General features: G+C 46.0%; 1 protein-coding gene across 1 annotated transcript in view; it reads right to left on the reverse strand.

Moving 5' to 3' along the window:
* PRSS12 (serine protease 12) overlaps window positions 1-14060 on the reverse strand; it is a 57460-nt gene that overhangs the window by 15880 nt on the left and 27520 nt on the right. Inside the window, exons 5-9 of the mRNA XM_087816214.1 lie at window positions 13596-13774; window positions 11548-11689; window positions 8617-8813; window positions 6282-6423; window positions 319-509 (exon numbers count right to left, since the gene is read on the reverse strand). Of these exons, the coding sequence (XP_087672340.1) occupies window positions 319-509; window positions 6282-6423; window positions 8617-8813; window positions 11548-11689; window positions 13596-13774 (851 nt within the window). The remainder of the gene's footprint in view (window positions 1-318; window positions 510-6281; window positions 6424-8616; window positions 8814-11547; window positions 11690-13595; window positions 13775-14060) is intronic.

The raw sequence follows: 14060 nt of genomic DNA on the forward strand, positions 1-14060 counted from the left end.
TTACGAAGCAAATGTCAATTCTGGGTCTTCAGGACACCAAGGACTCGGACTGTGTTATTGCATCCGGAGAAGGCAGGGGACAGGAGTGGCCGAGGGGGCAAACACAGGAGGTGGGAGAGTACGGACCCTGCACACGCCCCCCGCCCTGCCCCGGGCTCTCCCGGAGCCACTCACTGCCCCCAGCAGGGGCACGGGGCAGGCCACACGTGTGCCCTGGGCATGGGATTTGTGCTGCCAGAGAGCTGCCTCCAGTCGGGGCTGGGGGTTGGAGCTCCCGACTGCACAGGCCAGGAGGGGAGTGACCTTTATTACTGTTACCTGGTGCTTTCTTGCCAAAATAATCGCAAATAACGCCTGCGTCTTCGCTGTGCCGACAGTTGTGGCTCCCGATCTCCTGCTTGAGGCAGTCGGCCAGGGACCGCTCGCCCCCGGCGCACTGCACGTTGTCCAGGTGGATGGGTCCTCGCCCTTCCCCAAAGTAGGCCATGGTTCTTGCCCTGGCGGGGCCCCTGGAAGCAGAGCAGTTTGAGATGGAGAGTGAGCGGGTCACACGTCTGAATAGGTCACACGTACCTTTATTAAGTTTCTGAACATGTATTGCTAAGGCAAGTCCTTGGAAAGCAAGTCATGCATTTGAAATGTGTGTAATGAAAATGCAACGATTTGAAGGAAAGGTTTTCCGTCTTACTTTGAATGACACAGTTCTCTCTGTCTGGGATGTGTTTCTGCTTAGTGTTAGTAAGGGATCTAGCTTTATTTTAGTCCCTAAAGCAACTGTCCCAATAACTTCTGCTGTTTTGAAGGGCTTTTTATTTACTTACTTATCAAGCTGTCTGTTGTGAAGCCATTTCTTGGTCTCTAGAGCTCAGTAATTCCCAGCCTTGACAACACATTAGAGTTACCTTTGGGGGCTTTTAAGATACAGCAAAACCCAAAGCTGTGCACGGTGCCAGGTGGGTACTGGAAATATCAGGGGTAACTTTTTGTAAAGTATATGGTTCTCTAACCACTGCACTGTACGCCTGAAACTAATACAAAATCATAATGATGCAAACTCTAACTGAAAAAATACTAAGATACAGCAAAACCTGAGGCCCACCTGACATCATTAAAGCAGACTCCGCGGAGTGGGACCAGGCATGTCCCGATGTGATTTTAGTGGACGGCCGAGGCCGACGACCACTGCCGCAGCGGGGTCACTGGGCCCTGCCTGCCCGTGTCACGTGGGTTTCATTTCAGACGAATCTGGAAATTCGAGCCCCCCTCGCTTCTCCCTCACGCCAAGAAAACAAAAGATTTTTATGAGGGTAGCATTTAATGTGTAATTAATCTCTAATCTGTCGTCCCGTGAGGACTGCGGTGGATCGTTTACTAAGTCTCCTAGCTTCAGCGAAGGCCCAGTTTTTTTCACACAGGTCTCAGTCCGTGCCGAGTTTGCTCCTGGATTGTTTGTTTGCTTTGTCCCTTCTATTAAGGAGGTCTTTTCTCTTTATTCCCAGCTAGCATACAGGAACACTAATGCTTTTAAAAACACTTGTAATTTATGTTGCCACATTCATAAACACTAGCGCCAGTGCCTTTCCAGTTGATTCCCTTGGGTTTTCTAGGTGGAGAACCATTTTATGTAGCAATTCTGAAGTCTCTCTCAATACCGACCCCTCAGTTCCTGACGACGAGCGGGACCCGCATCCGGGTCAGCGCCGCTGGACCAGGCGCCGTTGCTTCCTTCCTTTCATGCTCGTTTGGGATATAAAATTAAGGTGCTTTTATTTTGTCCTCAGATTCCTAAGTGATATTACGGAATGTTGATTTTTTAATAACTTTTCAACATTAAGATGATCAGATTTATTTTCATTTATATGACAACTAAAATACCTTGAATGTCTCAGCTGGAACCACTCAGTTTCCTCAGCAGGTCCCGGTTGCTCGTGCTAAGCTGTCCTCCGATACACTGCTGGGTTCACGTTGCTAGTATTTTGTGTGTAATGTTTTATGTAGATTCCTGAGCCTGGGGTATGGTTTTCTCTGTGTATGTGTATTTGTCTTGAAATCAAGTCATAGGAGCCTCATAACGTGAATGGAATATTTCCATCTGTTTTTGTTGGTTTTCTGTTCGTTTGTTTTGTCTGCAACAATTTATGCGGCTCAGGAGTCATCCGTCTTGAAGACAACAAGGCTTTTCAGCAGCAGGTAGTCATTTCCTCCACGGCAATTAACCTATTTGGTTTCCTATGAGCTGTTCAATGTTGATAATTATATTTTTGTTGAAAATGTAGGTAACTGTCCATATCAGCTAGATTTCCAAGTTTATTAGCTGAAAGGAGTTCACAGTTTATACCCTTTTCTCTCTCTAGTGCTTACTTGTGTTCTCCCCCTTTCTCCTTTAGAACTGCCAGAAACTGTTTATTAATCTTTTTAAAAATGAAACTACTTGCTGACATGTGGTTGTGCAATGTGAAGCAATTTGAAATTCAAATGGGCATACTTTGAAGAAAGTGAACAATCAGCGGCCTGCAGAAACCAGCTCTCCAGAGGATTCGCACCAGTGTGAGGAGGGCCTGGGTGGAGGAGGGAGGAAGTTACTGGGTCCTGAGCATCTTGATCGTTTCCAGGAAGCAGAAGTGACAGATGCTAATTTTTGAACCGGGTAAGAAAATACGGCAGTTGTTTGCTAAAAGTTTAAAGAGAACTTCTAGTAGAACAGTGAGCATGCTGGACTTCCAGAAAGCCGGAGAAGAAAGAAAGTAGGAAACTGGATTGCTTGCAAATCAAAGACCAGAAGGCTACAGAAAGCAGACAGTGCACGACACACAGCATAACCGTGGAAGGCAGGCAGAACGGAACAGGTAGAAAACCGAGTTAAGACTCATTCAGTAAAGCAAAAGTAGGATTTCTCAGTCATCTATCAATCCACTCACAGACTAAAAAAAGGCAGCATTTTAGACACATCAACAAGTAGAAATCAGACAACATTTTAACTAATAAAAGTGCAGGATTAAATAAAGACATTCTCAATGACAGAGTGAATCTAATATATTTTTCTTTGACTTTTTAAAAATAAATAAGGACTGTGTCATCTGTAGGAAAGAGAGAAGGGAGTTCTCACGGGGTGGGGGCCTGCAGCGACTCACAGTGGGGGCTTCAAGGAGGCGCTGGGCTCTACTACACTCATCCCGTCGGCTCCTGGGAGCAGAGATGACTTTCCCAGGGACACACAGGCTTTGGGGGAATCGGCAGGCAGGTCCTCACATGCCCTGTGCATCCTCTCTTAAAGCTGGTCTTGCTGAAATCACAATTAGCTTCTCTTTCAAGGTTTCCCTCTCCCACCTCAAAGGGAAAGACACACCTTTCACTTGCCCAAGTGCTATAACCCTGCACGTTGCTCCAGGACCTAAAAGCCTCTAAAGTGGTCAAAAGAACAGTTCACAGACGAAAGCGACCACGCTTCCTTAATACAAGCCCCAAAGCCCAACCCAGCAGTCAGAGTAAGAGTGGGAGCTTGGGTCAACTTTTATCTCCTATGTTTAATAACTGCTTGTTGTTTTTAATCAGTGTGTGCTAGAAATCTTAAAATCCAGAGAGGAGCTTGTTAGAAGAGTTTAATTTCTCTCTCTCTTGCATGCTCCCTGTGTGTACAAGTGTGCACGCACACACATGTGTATGCATATATGTGTACACACACAATTTTTAAAGTATATTAGAATTGTGTGGGGAAAGAAAGCTTAAATTATAGTTTCAAGGAGAAAAACAAACTATATAAAATTTGTGAAGGTAAAAGAAGAGTTTGTTCATATATTTTTTTAACTGACAGTATATCAAATCCCTATGATATTTATATTTCACTGGATGTGATTTGAGTGATGTAACTGCTCTATTTTTAAATGTCATCTCCAAATATGCCAGAAATGAAATCCTTTGCAGCTATTTAGATGAGATAAAATTTAGATATACTTGACTTTAGGTCTCTACTCAACCAGAAGAGCTCCACCATTTTTAAAGTTCTTTTCAGGGTTACTCTAAGCGATATGCAGTCTGGGAAAGTGCCACGTTGAAGCGCGTGCTAAAGGAGTTCAAAGGCAACAGACCATCCTTCGGGGCTGCTTAGTCCACCTTAACGAAGTGACCTGCCCTCAACACACTCTCTCTGAAACCTCGAAAAACAACATGCCCGTGTGCTAGCCCTTCTCAGGCCTGATGTAACACATCATGAAATAATGCCGCTCACCTGCCACTGACTCTAAGCATCTCTAGGTTACCATCACGGTCTCTGGTCTTCTTTACTTCGTTTCTGTTTCCCCCACTAAGAAAATGTTTTGTAATGCTATTTTGATTCTCAGTGTTTCTAGGGACTAGTCCTCAAGTATGATAGAGCTGGCTGGGAACAGACCTCCGGAACTGTCATTGATAAGGCTCATTTGAAGCTTTTGACAGCTTTAAAGTTTTCTGGATTGATTTCTACAAACAAATGCTTTATTAAAAACTTTTAATGATTTCAAGGTATGCATGGGGAAAGGATCCCCTACTCTAGTCACAACCTGTTCACAATTATATACATGTTTTCTCATGAAACCCCATTTCCCCTAGTGGGAAATTATTAAAAAGTTCAAGTACATTTACACAGCAAATATCTAAATGATTCTCATTTAAATACTACTTGATGGGAAATTGTGGGTTATGCACTAGAAGGTGATTATCCAGCTTGTTATATAATAACATTAAATTACTGTTTTACTTCCTAAGAGACTTTATTTAAAAACAATTACAAAGTAAAACACTCTTTCAATGCTTTTCTTGGTGATTATTATGAAACATTACTGAAAACTGCTGCAGACACTCATCTGGATTGTTTCTCACCTAAGTTCACCATTTGAGTTGGATGTAAAATGGACTAAGTGTGATAAGCAAAAGGCAATGAACAACGTAGAAAGAGGTGGAACATTTCCCATCCTTCACTGTGGCTCACACACGCAATCTGAGGATCAAACTTGGCCTTTCCTTTCACATTTCCAATGGTACTCCGAGATTTCCTGGGTCCTGTGTACGGAAAAACTAAAGTATGGCCCTGGCAGTGTGGCTCAGTTGGTCGGGCACCGTCCCCTGCACTGAGAGGTCGCCGGGTCAATCCAGGGCAGGGCAGGCATCTACAGTAGATCCTCCTACCTGCCTCTACTGCCCGTATTTTCAAGGCTGAAAATCTACATCACATGCCAACTGTGAACACTGAAAATGTTATCACCAATAACACACTCCCTGACCACAGGACAACTGGAATTGTAACTAGGTCCAAAACTGAGCAGTAACTTGTATGTGAGTAACAAAAAACAAACTCTAAATTAAAACATCAGAAAAATAATTTTGAACTTTTATTAAAATAGAAATACTTTTAAAAAATAAACACGTATTCTGCATAGAAATAACTAAATTTATCACTATCAAAACGTACACAGGTGTATAATGAAGGATATATTTTAAACTCCAAACCACTATTTGTAATCCACTACGAGCTGGGCAGTGTGCACAGTAGCTTAAATTTCATGATCCTCTCAACGGGAGCATGTTCCAGATATTCCCACAATCACCTGAACACAAGCATGAAGCCTCGATAATGTTGAATGGGCAAGTGGGAGTCTCTGGGAGGAGCCCTGCCTTTTCGCCTCAGCTCACACTGGGGACCAGCACCCTCTTCCCGGGCTGGTTAGGGCCACGCTGTTGCTAGAACTGCTGCTCGGTGGGGCTGGGAGCACGCGCTCTCCCCACAGGCACGCACAGCCTCTGCGCGCAGCGAAGCTACACAGCCTGCAGCACCAGGCTTGGGCTGTCCGAAGCAGAAAGCACAAAAAGGCAAAGAAAAAGGGCACCTGGAGACTGCAAAAGCCAGTGTTTGCAAGTCCCAGGGCTGAAAGGAAGGCTCAGCAGCGCCAGCGTGACCTCTGCGTGGAAGTGAAGGCACAGGATTCGCTAAGTCAGCAACTTTAGGGAACGTAACTACTGCGTGTGAGGGGACCGGTTGTAACTTCCCTGACTCTAGTCCCTCACACTGCCTGACAGAAGCAGGATTATGAATAGTTATTACACGATTTGTTAGTGAATAAAAGCTACATGTGCATGTGATGTGATGTGTGTTTCTTGTGAGAAGACAGAAACACTTAGTCTACTTAGTATTCTTTACAATTCTGAATCCAATGATGTAGACTGATTTTCAGGAAATAACTCATTAGAACAAGACTTAAGGAAAGCAGCAGTGCCCGTGAAGCAGCCGCGGAACAATCAGGCTCCCTCACCTGTAGCCGAGCTGCCGACAGGCGACGGCTGCGTCGTGGTCAGTCCACCCGTCGTCACAGACGGTTCCCCACTGGCCGCCGATGAGGACCTCCACGCGGCCCTCCTTCTCGTCCTCGCCGTCCACCAGTCTGACCGGGAAGCCTGAGGCAAGGTGCGCAGGCATTAGGGAAGCCAAACAAGCAAACTGAGGCAGACACTGCACTAAATACAATTTGTTTTTAAATCAGTCAGCTATAAAATCAGCTGGGCAACAGAGAGAGGGAGAGAGGAGACATCAACAGACCGTGTCCACCTTGGCACTAGCTGGTGAAGCCAGGAGGTCGCAGCGCTCGGCCCGGTGGTCCCAGCATCCGAGGGATGGGCGTCGTGGCAGAACCAGACTCCACATCTCCCCCTTCCACAGGGGCCTTACCTGCACTCTTCCTAGAATTACCTTTATTAACCTAGAACCCGGCTTTTAAACATTCCACCCATCACAGACTCAGATGTAGAAAGTGTTTATTAAACAACTGCTGGTTTTGAGAACAGCTGTATTCACACTTCAAGTGCACAGTCACCCCTCCCATAGTGACACAGGAAGGGTGCTGCAGCCCGGCTCACGGTCGCGGTGTCCAGGGTGCTGCTCACAGCACCGCCCGAGCTCCTCTCAGGCCTCTGTCACACACGCAGTCCTTTCTGATAAGTGGGAGAGTGATGATCTCTCTGGGCGAGTAAATGTTAATGTGATTCTACTTCAAAGGGAGAGCCGGCTCTGACATAAAGTTCTTCCGACAAATGGAGAGTTAATAGACACGTTTCTGAAATTAGGCCCAAAGAGATTCACAGTAATGATCACATATTTTATTAATAATTACCTCCCTCCGCTTTTAAAATTTTTAAGAAATATGTCTGGAATCCTACAATTAAGAAGATCTTCAGAGGACTGAGCTCCCCATGGAGCTACCTACCTTCAGCACACAGGCCGTCAGAGGAGTTGGGGGATGGCTCTCGTGTGGCATTTAGACTCGCGTCGCCTGGAGCGTGACGGAGCGTGCCTCACACACACTCCACGACTGGCCGCCTGCTACCGGGGCCGCCAGGACCCATTTCTAGCAAACAGGTTGCATTTCCCCAGACACTTGCAATCCTTCATCCCTCAACCCTGGGATGATCATAAATCCTCCGGGAGCAGAGGGCGGGAGGCAGGGGAACAGTGGAAAGACACCACGTTGGAACGTGGCCTGTGAGGGCGCAGTAAGCTCTGTACCCCGCCCAGCCTGGTCTGGAGGTGAGGAAGCACCATGATCGCAGGGCTGAGGTCCACTGAGGACCTACTGGGCACCTCGACAACCTAGGTACCCTGTGGGGGTAACATTGTGGGGATCCACAAACTCTGCCTTTTATGGCACGAAGATTTAAGCTTCACCATCTCAAAACGGGGGTGGGGGGGAGCGCAGAGGGGTTGACAGACCACCTATGGTTATTTTAACACCATTCACAAAAAGTGCATTGCATACAGATGTTATACAGAGTATTACACACAGGGTTACACAGAGGCGGGGGCAGGGCTGTGCCGTGTGTTACAGGGTTATAGAGACGGGGGCAGGGCTGTGCCGTGTGTGTTACAGGGTTACAGGGACAGAAAGCAGGGCTGTGCTGTGGGCTGGCATGTGTTTTGATATCTCTCCCACATGGTTACTTCACCTCTGCTCCGCCCTCATTGGAACGTAAGTCAGTCAAGGACATGCTCACAGAGGACCTTTAACCCTAAATATTTCAAGGCTTAGATGAACTACTTACGTTTTATTTGACTTTAAGTCTGAACTAACTTGGAACTGGGGACTTTGAGAATAACAGGATATCGTGGAAAGATGGGCAGGCTGCTCACTGCAGTGAATGGAGATAGGAGCCCCGGGACGCCTGGAAAGCCTGGGTCAGGCCAGAGCAATGGCTGGCGGGCGACCACGACTGCCAGGACGCCAGGACTGAAGCAGTGCGCAGGGGCGGGAGGCAGCTAGCGCTTTGCTCTGACTCACTGCTCAGTCCTGTCTCTAAGAGTCCCTCAGGACGAGGTCAGTGAGCACCTGTGGGACCCATGAGGCGGAGACAGGACAGGGCAGCCTCCTACTCCTCTCTCAGGTGCCCGTGGTCATAAACACTTCAAGTCGGAAACTCGGCCTTGAGGTAAAGAGGAGTAACTTTAGGAATGTAAATTTTATAACATTGGTGTAAAGACTCAAGAGTATTTTTTAATGCAAATTACTGAACATGAGGACACTGCGGGAAACAGACGGAAAGGTCAAAGGCGAGGAGAGCGTCCCCCGTGGGTCAGTGGGCAGCGGCTCGAGTCCTCACCTGGAGAGGGCCGGTGTCCCTCGCCGCCCAGGTAGCAGGCCACGCCGACGTCCTCCCGGTGGCTGCAGTCATGCAGGCCCCACGGTGGCCTGGAGCACTGGAGGAAGCTGGTCTCCTTTCCTGAGCAGCTGACGTCATCCAGCCAGATGGGCCCCACACTCTCCTCAAAGCGGCTGGCAGAGGCCTGCCTGCCATACCTGTGGCGACAGACAGAAAGGTGCAGGCAACTGCTGTCTCCCTTCATGGAGCCACACAGTGTGAAACAAGCAACCTGATGAGCTGTCATGGCCCCAGAGGACACGTGTTCTCTCTCCTACTTGCCCTCTGGTCCAAGAGCAATGTCTGTGCCCTCCCACGTTCTGATCATGGTGACAATGTTGGCTGGACCCAGTGGATCCCTGACGGGCAGCTAATCCTTCTTCCCCGTCCATCCCTGGGTTTTGTCTTCAGTTAACCCGCCCACAAGAGAGAAAGCAGACAGAGCTGACCCTCAGCTTCCTGACCACACAGCCGCACCCAGGACCCGGAGAGAGAGCGCTGGTTGAGCTTGGGCCTCCGACCAGCCTGCTGAGCTCCTGGGGTCTCAGCACTTTCTAGGCCTCTTTGGTATCCTCTCCTCCAACAGAAAACGTGGGGAGCAGTCCAGCGATTCCCCAAGCTCGGTGCCCAGTGCAGGTGACGCCTGGACTCCTGCCCATCAACATCAGAATGGTGACAGCATTCTCAGGTTCTCATAAGGCTGCATGAACTTGATTTTTAAAATTGTTGTGATACTTGTGCTCCAATTGACTGTACTGGTAACACTGCACTACGGAAACCTAAGTGGGTGATGATAAATATACAAGCTGCAGAAGCAAGAACGGTCTGCAAACTGAGGCCGGGTGGCCAGTCGTCTGCACCTTCACTCATCTTCCTCAGGGCTGTGAGACCCGCACTTCCAGAAATCTCAGAGCCAAAAGCTGTCTGCTGAGTCTCTTAGTTCTTGGCGTCTGTGTAATTAAGTGCTGCCTCATAAATGGGTGTTGCTATTATTTGTGCACTAGGAATATAAGACATCTTTCTGTCCTTCATGAGTCTTCCTCCTCCTCTCCTGTGCACCTAGTGATTATATTTATTTAACAAGAGCAACATTTGAACAAACTAAAACAACGAAACTTTTAATTAATAATTCTAAGACCTCCTATTTTGCTGCCTAATCAAGTCCTAGCTGGGAAAGGAATGAACCTAAATCACATATTGCTATCACTTTCCAGTTACACCCTCTCCCACAAAACGCACCGATCTGATGACCACCTGTCCCTCCAACTATACAGCACATCACAGGAGGCCACTTTACTCCGAGATTTCGCTTGTACAAAGACACCCAGGTTCAACCCTTCTCATCTCAAACGAATATTCTCTTTCAAGGTTCCCATGTAAACTGAAAGGTGTATGTAGCACATGCCTATTCTAATACAGTCATTCAGAACTTTTACAAATATTGTTGAGAACATTTTAGAACAATTAAGTTCTAGTAATGCAGAATGAAAAATACACACAATGGATTTGTGAGACAAAAATAAATGAAATATGGAGGAAAAAACTCTCAGTGTCACTCAACTGTTTACCTTAATAAGGAAAAATATGAAAATAGTAAATAAAAGTATTTACAAATTTTTCTAAATCTCTGAAAATGACACACAGTCCCCAGTGTAACAGATTTACTTAAAGATGAAATAACTACTAAATACCTTCTATTAATTAAATATCATTATTTATTTGGCTGGTATGTCATACCTCTTGTCCCAAAAATTATAACTACAGTGCCCATGAAAATTAAAATTATCAGGCACTAACATGCATTTATATCTTCATAATAGCAGTATTTATAACAGAGAAAAAAACTAAACTAACCTAAATATTAAATAAGTCATGGCATAAACATTTAATGAAAATTATGCTGCCATTAAAAATTATAACTATGTAGCAAAATAAAGGTAAAAATGTGGGTAGAAAAGTTCCATACCCACTACTAGAGGCATTATGAAGGATACACCCAAGTTATTCTAATGATGGTGTAAAAATGGAAACACTGGGCAGTTTTTATTTTCTTTCCTTTTCAAACTTTTGCTCATATTTTATATTATTTGTACAAATTAAAATATATATATTAACCATGGCCATGGCTAGCTTGAATGAAAGTATATTTTTAAGGTTTAATGAATATTTGCATTGAGCTCTGTCTCAGGCTGAAATGAAATAATTTTGTCAATTTTTCAAGCACGACACAGAAATTGGACAATAGGACAGAATGGGCATTCATAAGCTCCATTCAAACATCAGCCAAAGCATCGTCTGCAGCCACTTCTGCCAGCCTGCTCTGCAATGCATCATGTGTGGGACAAAAAATATGTCGCCCGAAGTGTGATACCCAGCTTTTAAGAGTGAGGTCAAGGGTGAGTTCCAAAGGTCACCTCATGACAAGGAGGCTGTTTTCTCAAATAAAAGTGATAATTGTCATCACATATTCTGAGAAAGGGAATGACGTAACCCCAAAGCATTTGGCACGGGCTTCTCTGCCACTTGAGATGCAATGACATCAGAACTGGCGACATCGGGAAGAGGGAGGTGTCAGAACAACATCGAGCACTCACAGCACACATCTTACTTGAACAGACACAAAGGGACATAAAAGTCACCCCTGGCTCCAACCAATTATTCAAGGAGAAGGGCTGTGGCAGGATGGTGAAGGAGACAAACAGCCAAGACCAACACATGGTTATTTATCATCAGAGAAAATGTTATTGTTTCTATTTTCAAGCTTCCAAATACAGGCAGGCAGGCAGACAGAGACCATGCATTTTTAGTATTACAGAGATTACGAGTAAGGGCTCAGAATCAGACTCTAAAATATAATTTGGCCTCTAGCCGCCTCGTATCCCTGGACCTTACTTAAATCCCAGCTGCAGGCACACCACGTATGTATTCAGCTCCGTCCAGCCATCGTCACAGACGGTCCCCCACTGTCCCCGGTAATACACCTCCAGGCGACCCTCGTGGCTGTCCTGCCCACCTGCAAGTCTGAGGGCCCCATCTGTGATGAGAAGGAGACACAAACACTAAGCAAAACAATTCTCAAAAAGGGGCAACACAACATTTTCATTTCACTAAAATATCACCAGATTTAGGTATCTCCCAGCTTTTTGTTAAATGTATTCAGGACTGTACTCAACGCCTGAGGTCACTGCACTGTTTCTAAGCATGACAAAACACATACCTGTCCTAATGAAATATCCTTTCCTTTTTATCTGTACTCTTGTTCTCTGAGTAGAAAAATATATTCTGATGTAATTCCAAAGTAGCTATGTAGATTTCTCTGAATTAAATCACATTTGGGAAATTTCCTATGGCTTTAATCTCCTTATGTCTGAGCAGTATTAGTCCTTTAAACTTCAAAAGTAAGAAAACACAGTAACTTAGAAATAGTTCAAAACTTAACTACAAAAACAAAAATTTGCAATATGACGCCAGAAAAGTTACACTGGTTAAAGTGAGTGAGCTCCTGTGCCGATGCATTTACTACTCCTCAGGCATCGTGAATTATAAAAACAAGGGCACACATCTTGTCTCTGTGCTTTTACTGATAATGTAGATTTGAATTTGAATATTTTGAACCCAAGGAATATTAATTGCCAGAGAATCCTGTAACGAGCTTCTACGCAGTCACAATACTATAAATCTATCTGCCAAAAAGTAGATTTAAAAGCCATTTCCATCCAAAATAATCCAAATAGTGCCCCAAATGGAACATAAAAATAATCTTGGGCAAAAGTCATACTTCCCATGAATCTCTGGGATCTTTTAGAGCAAAAGCACGTCCCTTAGCAACAGCATGCCTTATTAATGTAATGCTTTTCTGTCCGCACGGCCGTGACCCGGCGGCAGCAGTCCAGGCCGGCCGTTAGAGAGCAGCGCAGCAGGGCTCGGGCGCAGGCCCTGGAGTGCTCTCCGCGCGCAGTGTGGATAAATGTCGCTCTGCTACTGAGAACAACAGCGTGCTCAGAAGCGTGTTAATGAAAAGGTGTAACTTCAGCATTTCGTAGGCCCTAAGAAGTTCTTTTAAATTTCTTTTAAAGGCAGTTTAAAACCCCACATTTTTTCCTGGAGTGCATTACTATAGAAACAACAGCTCTGTGAAGGTCCGACTTCCCTGGTGCGCATGTCCCTCTTCTGCCCCCGGGGCAAGTAAGCACATACCCACCCACGGGCCCTCAGACGCCCTCCTTGCAGCACAAGGCGGCGTAGGACGGCGTGCTATGGTTTGGAACCGTCTGGAAACTGAGCACACCAAGGCTAACGGTTTCTTTAACAGCGCTGAGTCAAGAACCCCGCCAATGTGGTTTCACCAGCTATAAGCACATTCGGAGAGTCAAGGCAGGTTAATAGCAGAATGGACTGGAGGTATAACACCTAAAATCTGAGACTGACCGCTGCACGCGATTTTCATTATTGGGTACTACATACTGCAACAAAGTCGTATTTTCTGATTTGGCTTTACAGGAATGTATGCCCTTTAAATGAAAACTCAGAAATATCTATGAATAAGGAGATCGTGTTTTGGGTTTTTTCTAGAGAGAGTGGAAGGGAGAGAGAGGGGGAGAGAGAGAGAGAGAGAGAGAAAAGGAAACATCGATGTGAGTGAGACACATAACCGGCTGCCTCCCCCATGCACTCCTAACCAGGGCTGGGGATCAACCAAGGTACATGCCCTTGGCCAGAATCGAACCTGAGACCCCTCAGTCTGAGGGCCGATTCTCTAACCACTGAGCCAAACCGCTAGGGCCAGAGATAGCATTTTAATAGACAGTTTTTGTTAGTTTTGGTTGTTTTATTGGGCATGCTTATTTTTATGCCCATTTACTAACATTATCTATATTGGGAAGAAGGGAAGCCCAAACCAAGCTGGGCAGGGTTGGCAGGGGAACGGGTGGCAATCTTACCCGTCAGAGGGGTGCAGGACACCCCAGCGTCCTCGCTGTGGCCGCAGTTGTGCTCGCCCCAGGAGCTCTTCGGACACTGCTCTATGGACAGCTCGTTGCCCGTGCAGCGGACCTCATCCAGCATCACGGGGCCGGACCCCTCCCCGAAGTAGGCCTGGGTCCAGGCTCTGGCAATGCCACTGAGCAAGGCAAGGATTCTGGGTTAGACAATGGGTGGCAGTGGACTTCTTTGGCTCCTGGTAAAAGTTTAATGGTGATTCGCCCACAGGCTCCCTCATCAGTTGTCCACAGGACACCAGGACTCTGCGCCCCGTTTGTTGCTCTTTATATTGTTGCACATGACAAATGCTTCAAAGACTACTGATTATGCCCCAATGGTGACTCTTCCATTAGGAATGGAGCCTCAGGCTGTTAGGAGGATGACGGCTGTCCTTCTGGATGACCACGTTTGTTTGTTGTAAAATA

The sequence above is a fragment of the Miniopterus natalensis genome, chromosome 4 (genome assembly GCF_054644295.1).
Source record: "Miniopterus natalensis isolate mMinNat1 chromosome 4, mMinNat1.hap1, whole genome shotgun sequence".
NCBI lineage: Eukaryota > Metazoa > Chordata > Mammalia > Chiroptera > Miniopteridae > Miniopterus > Miniopterus natalensis.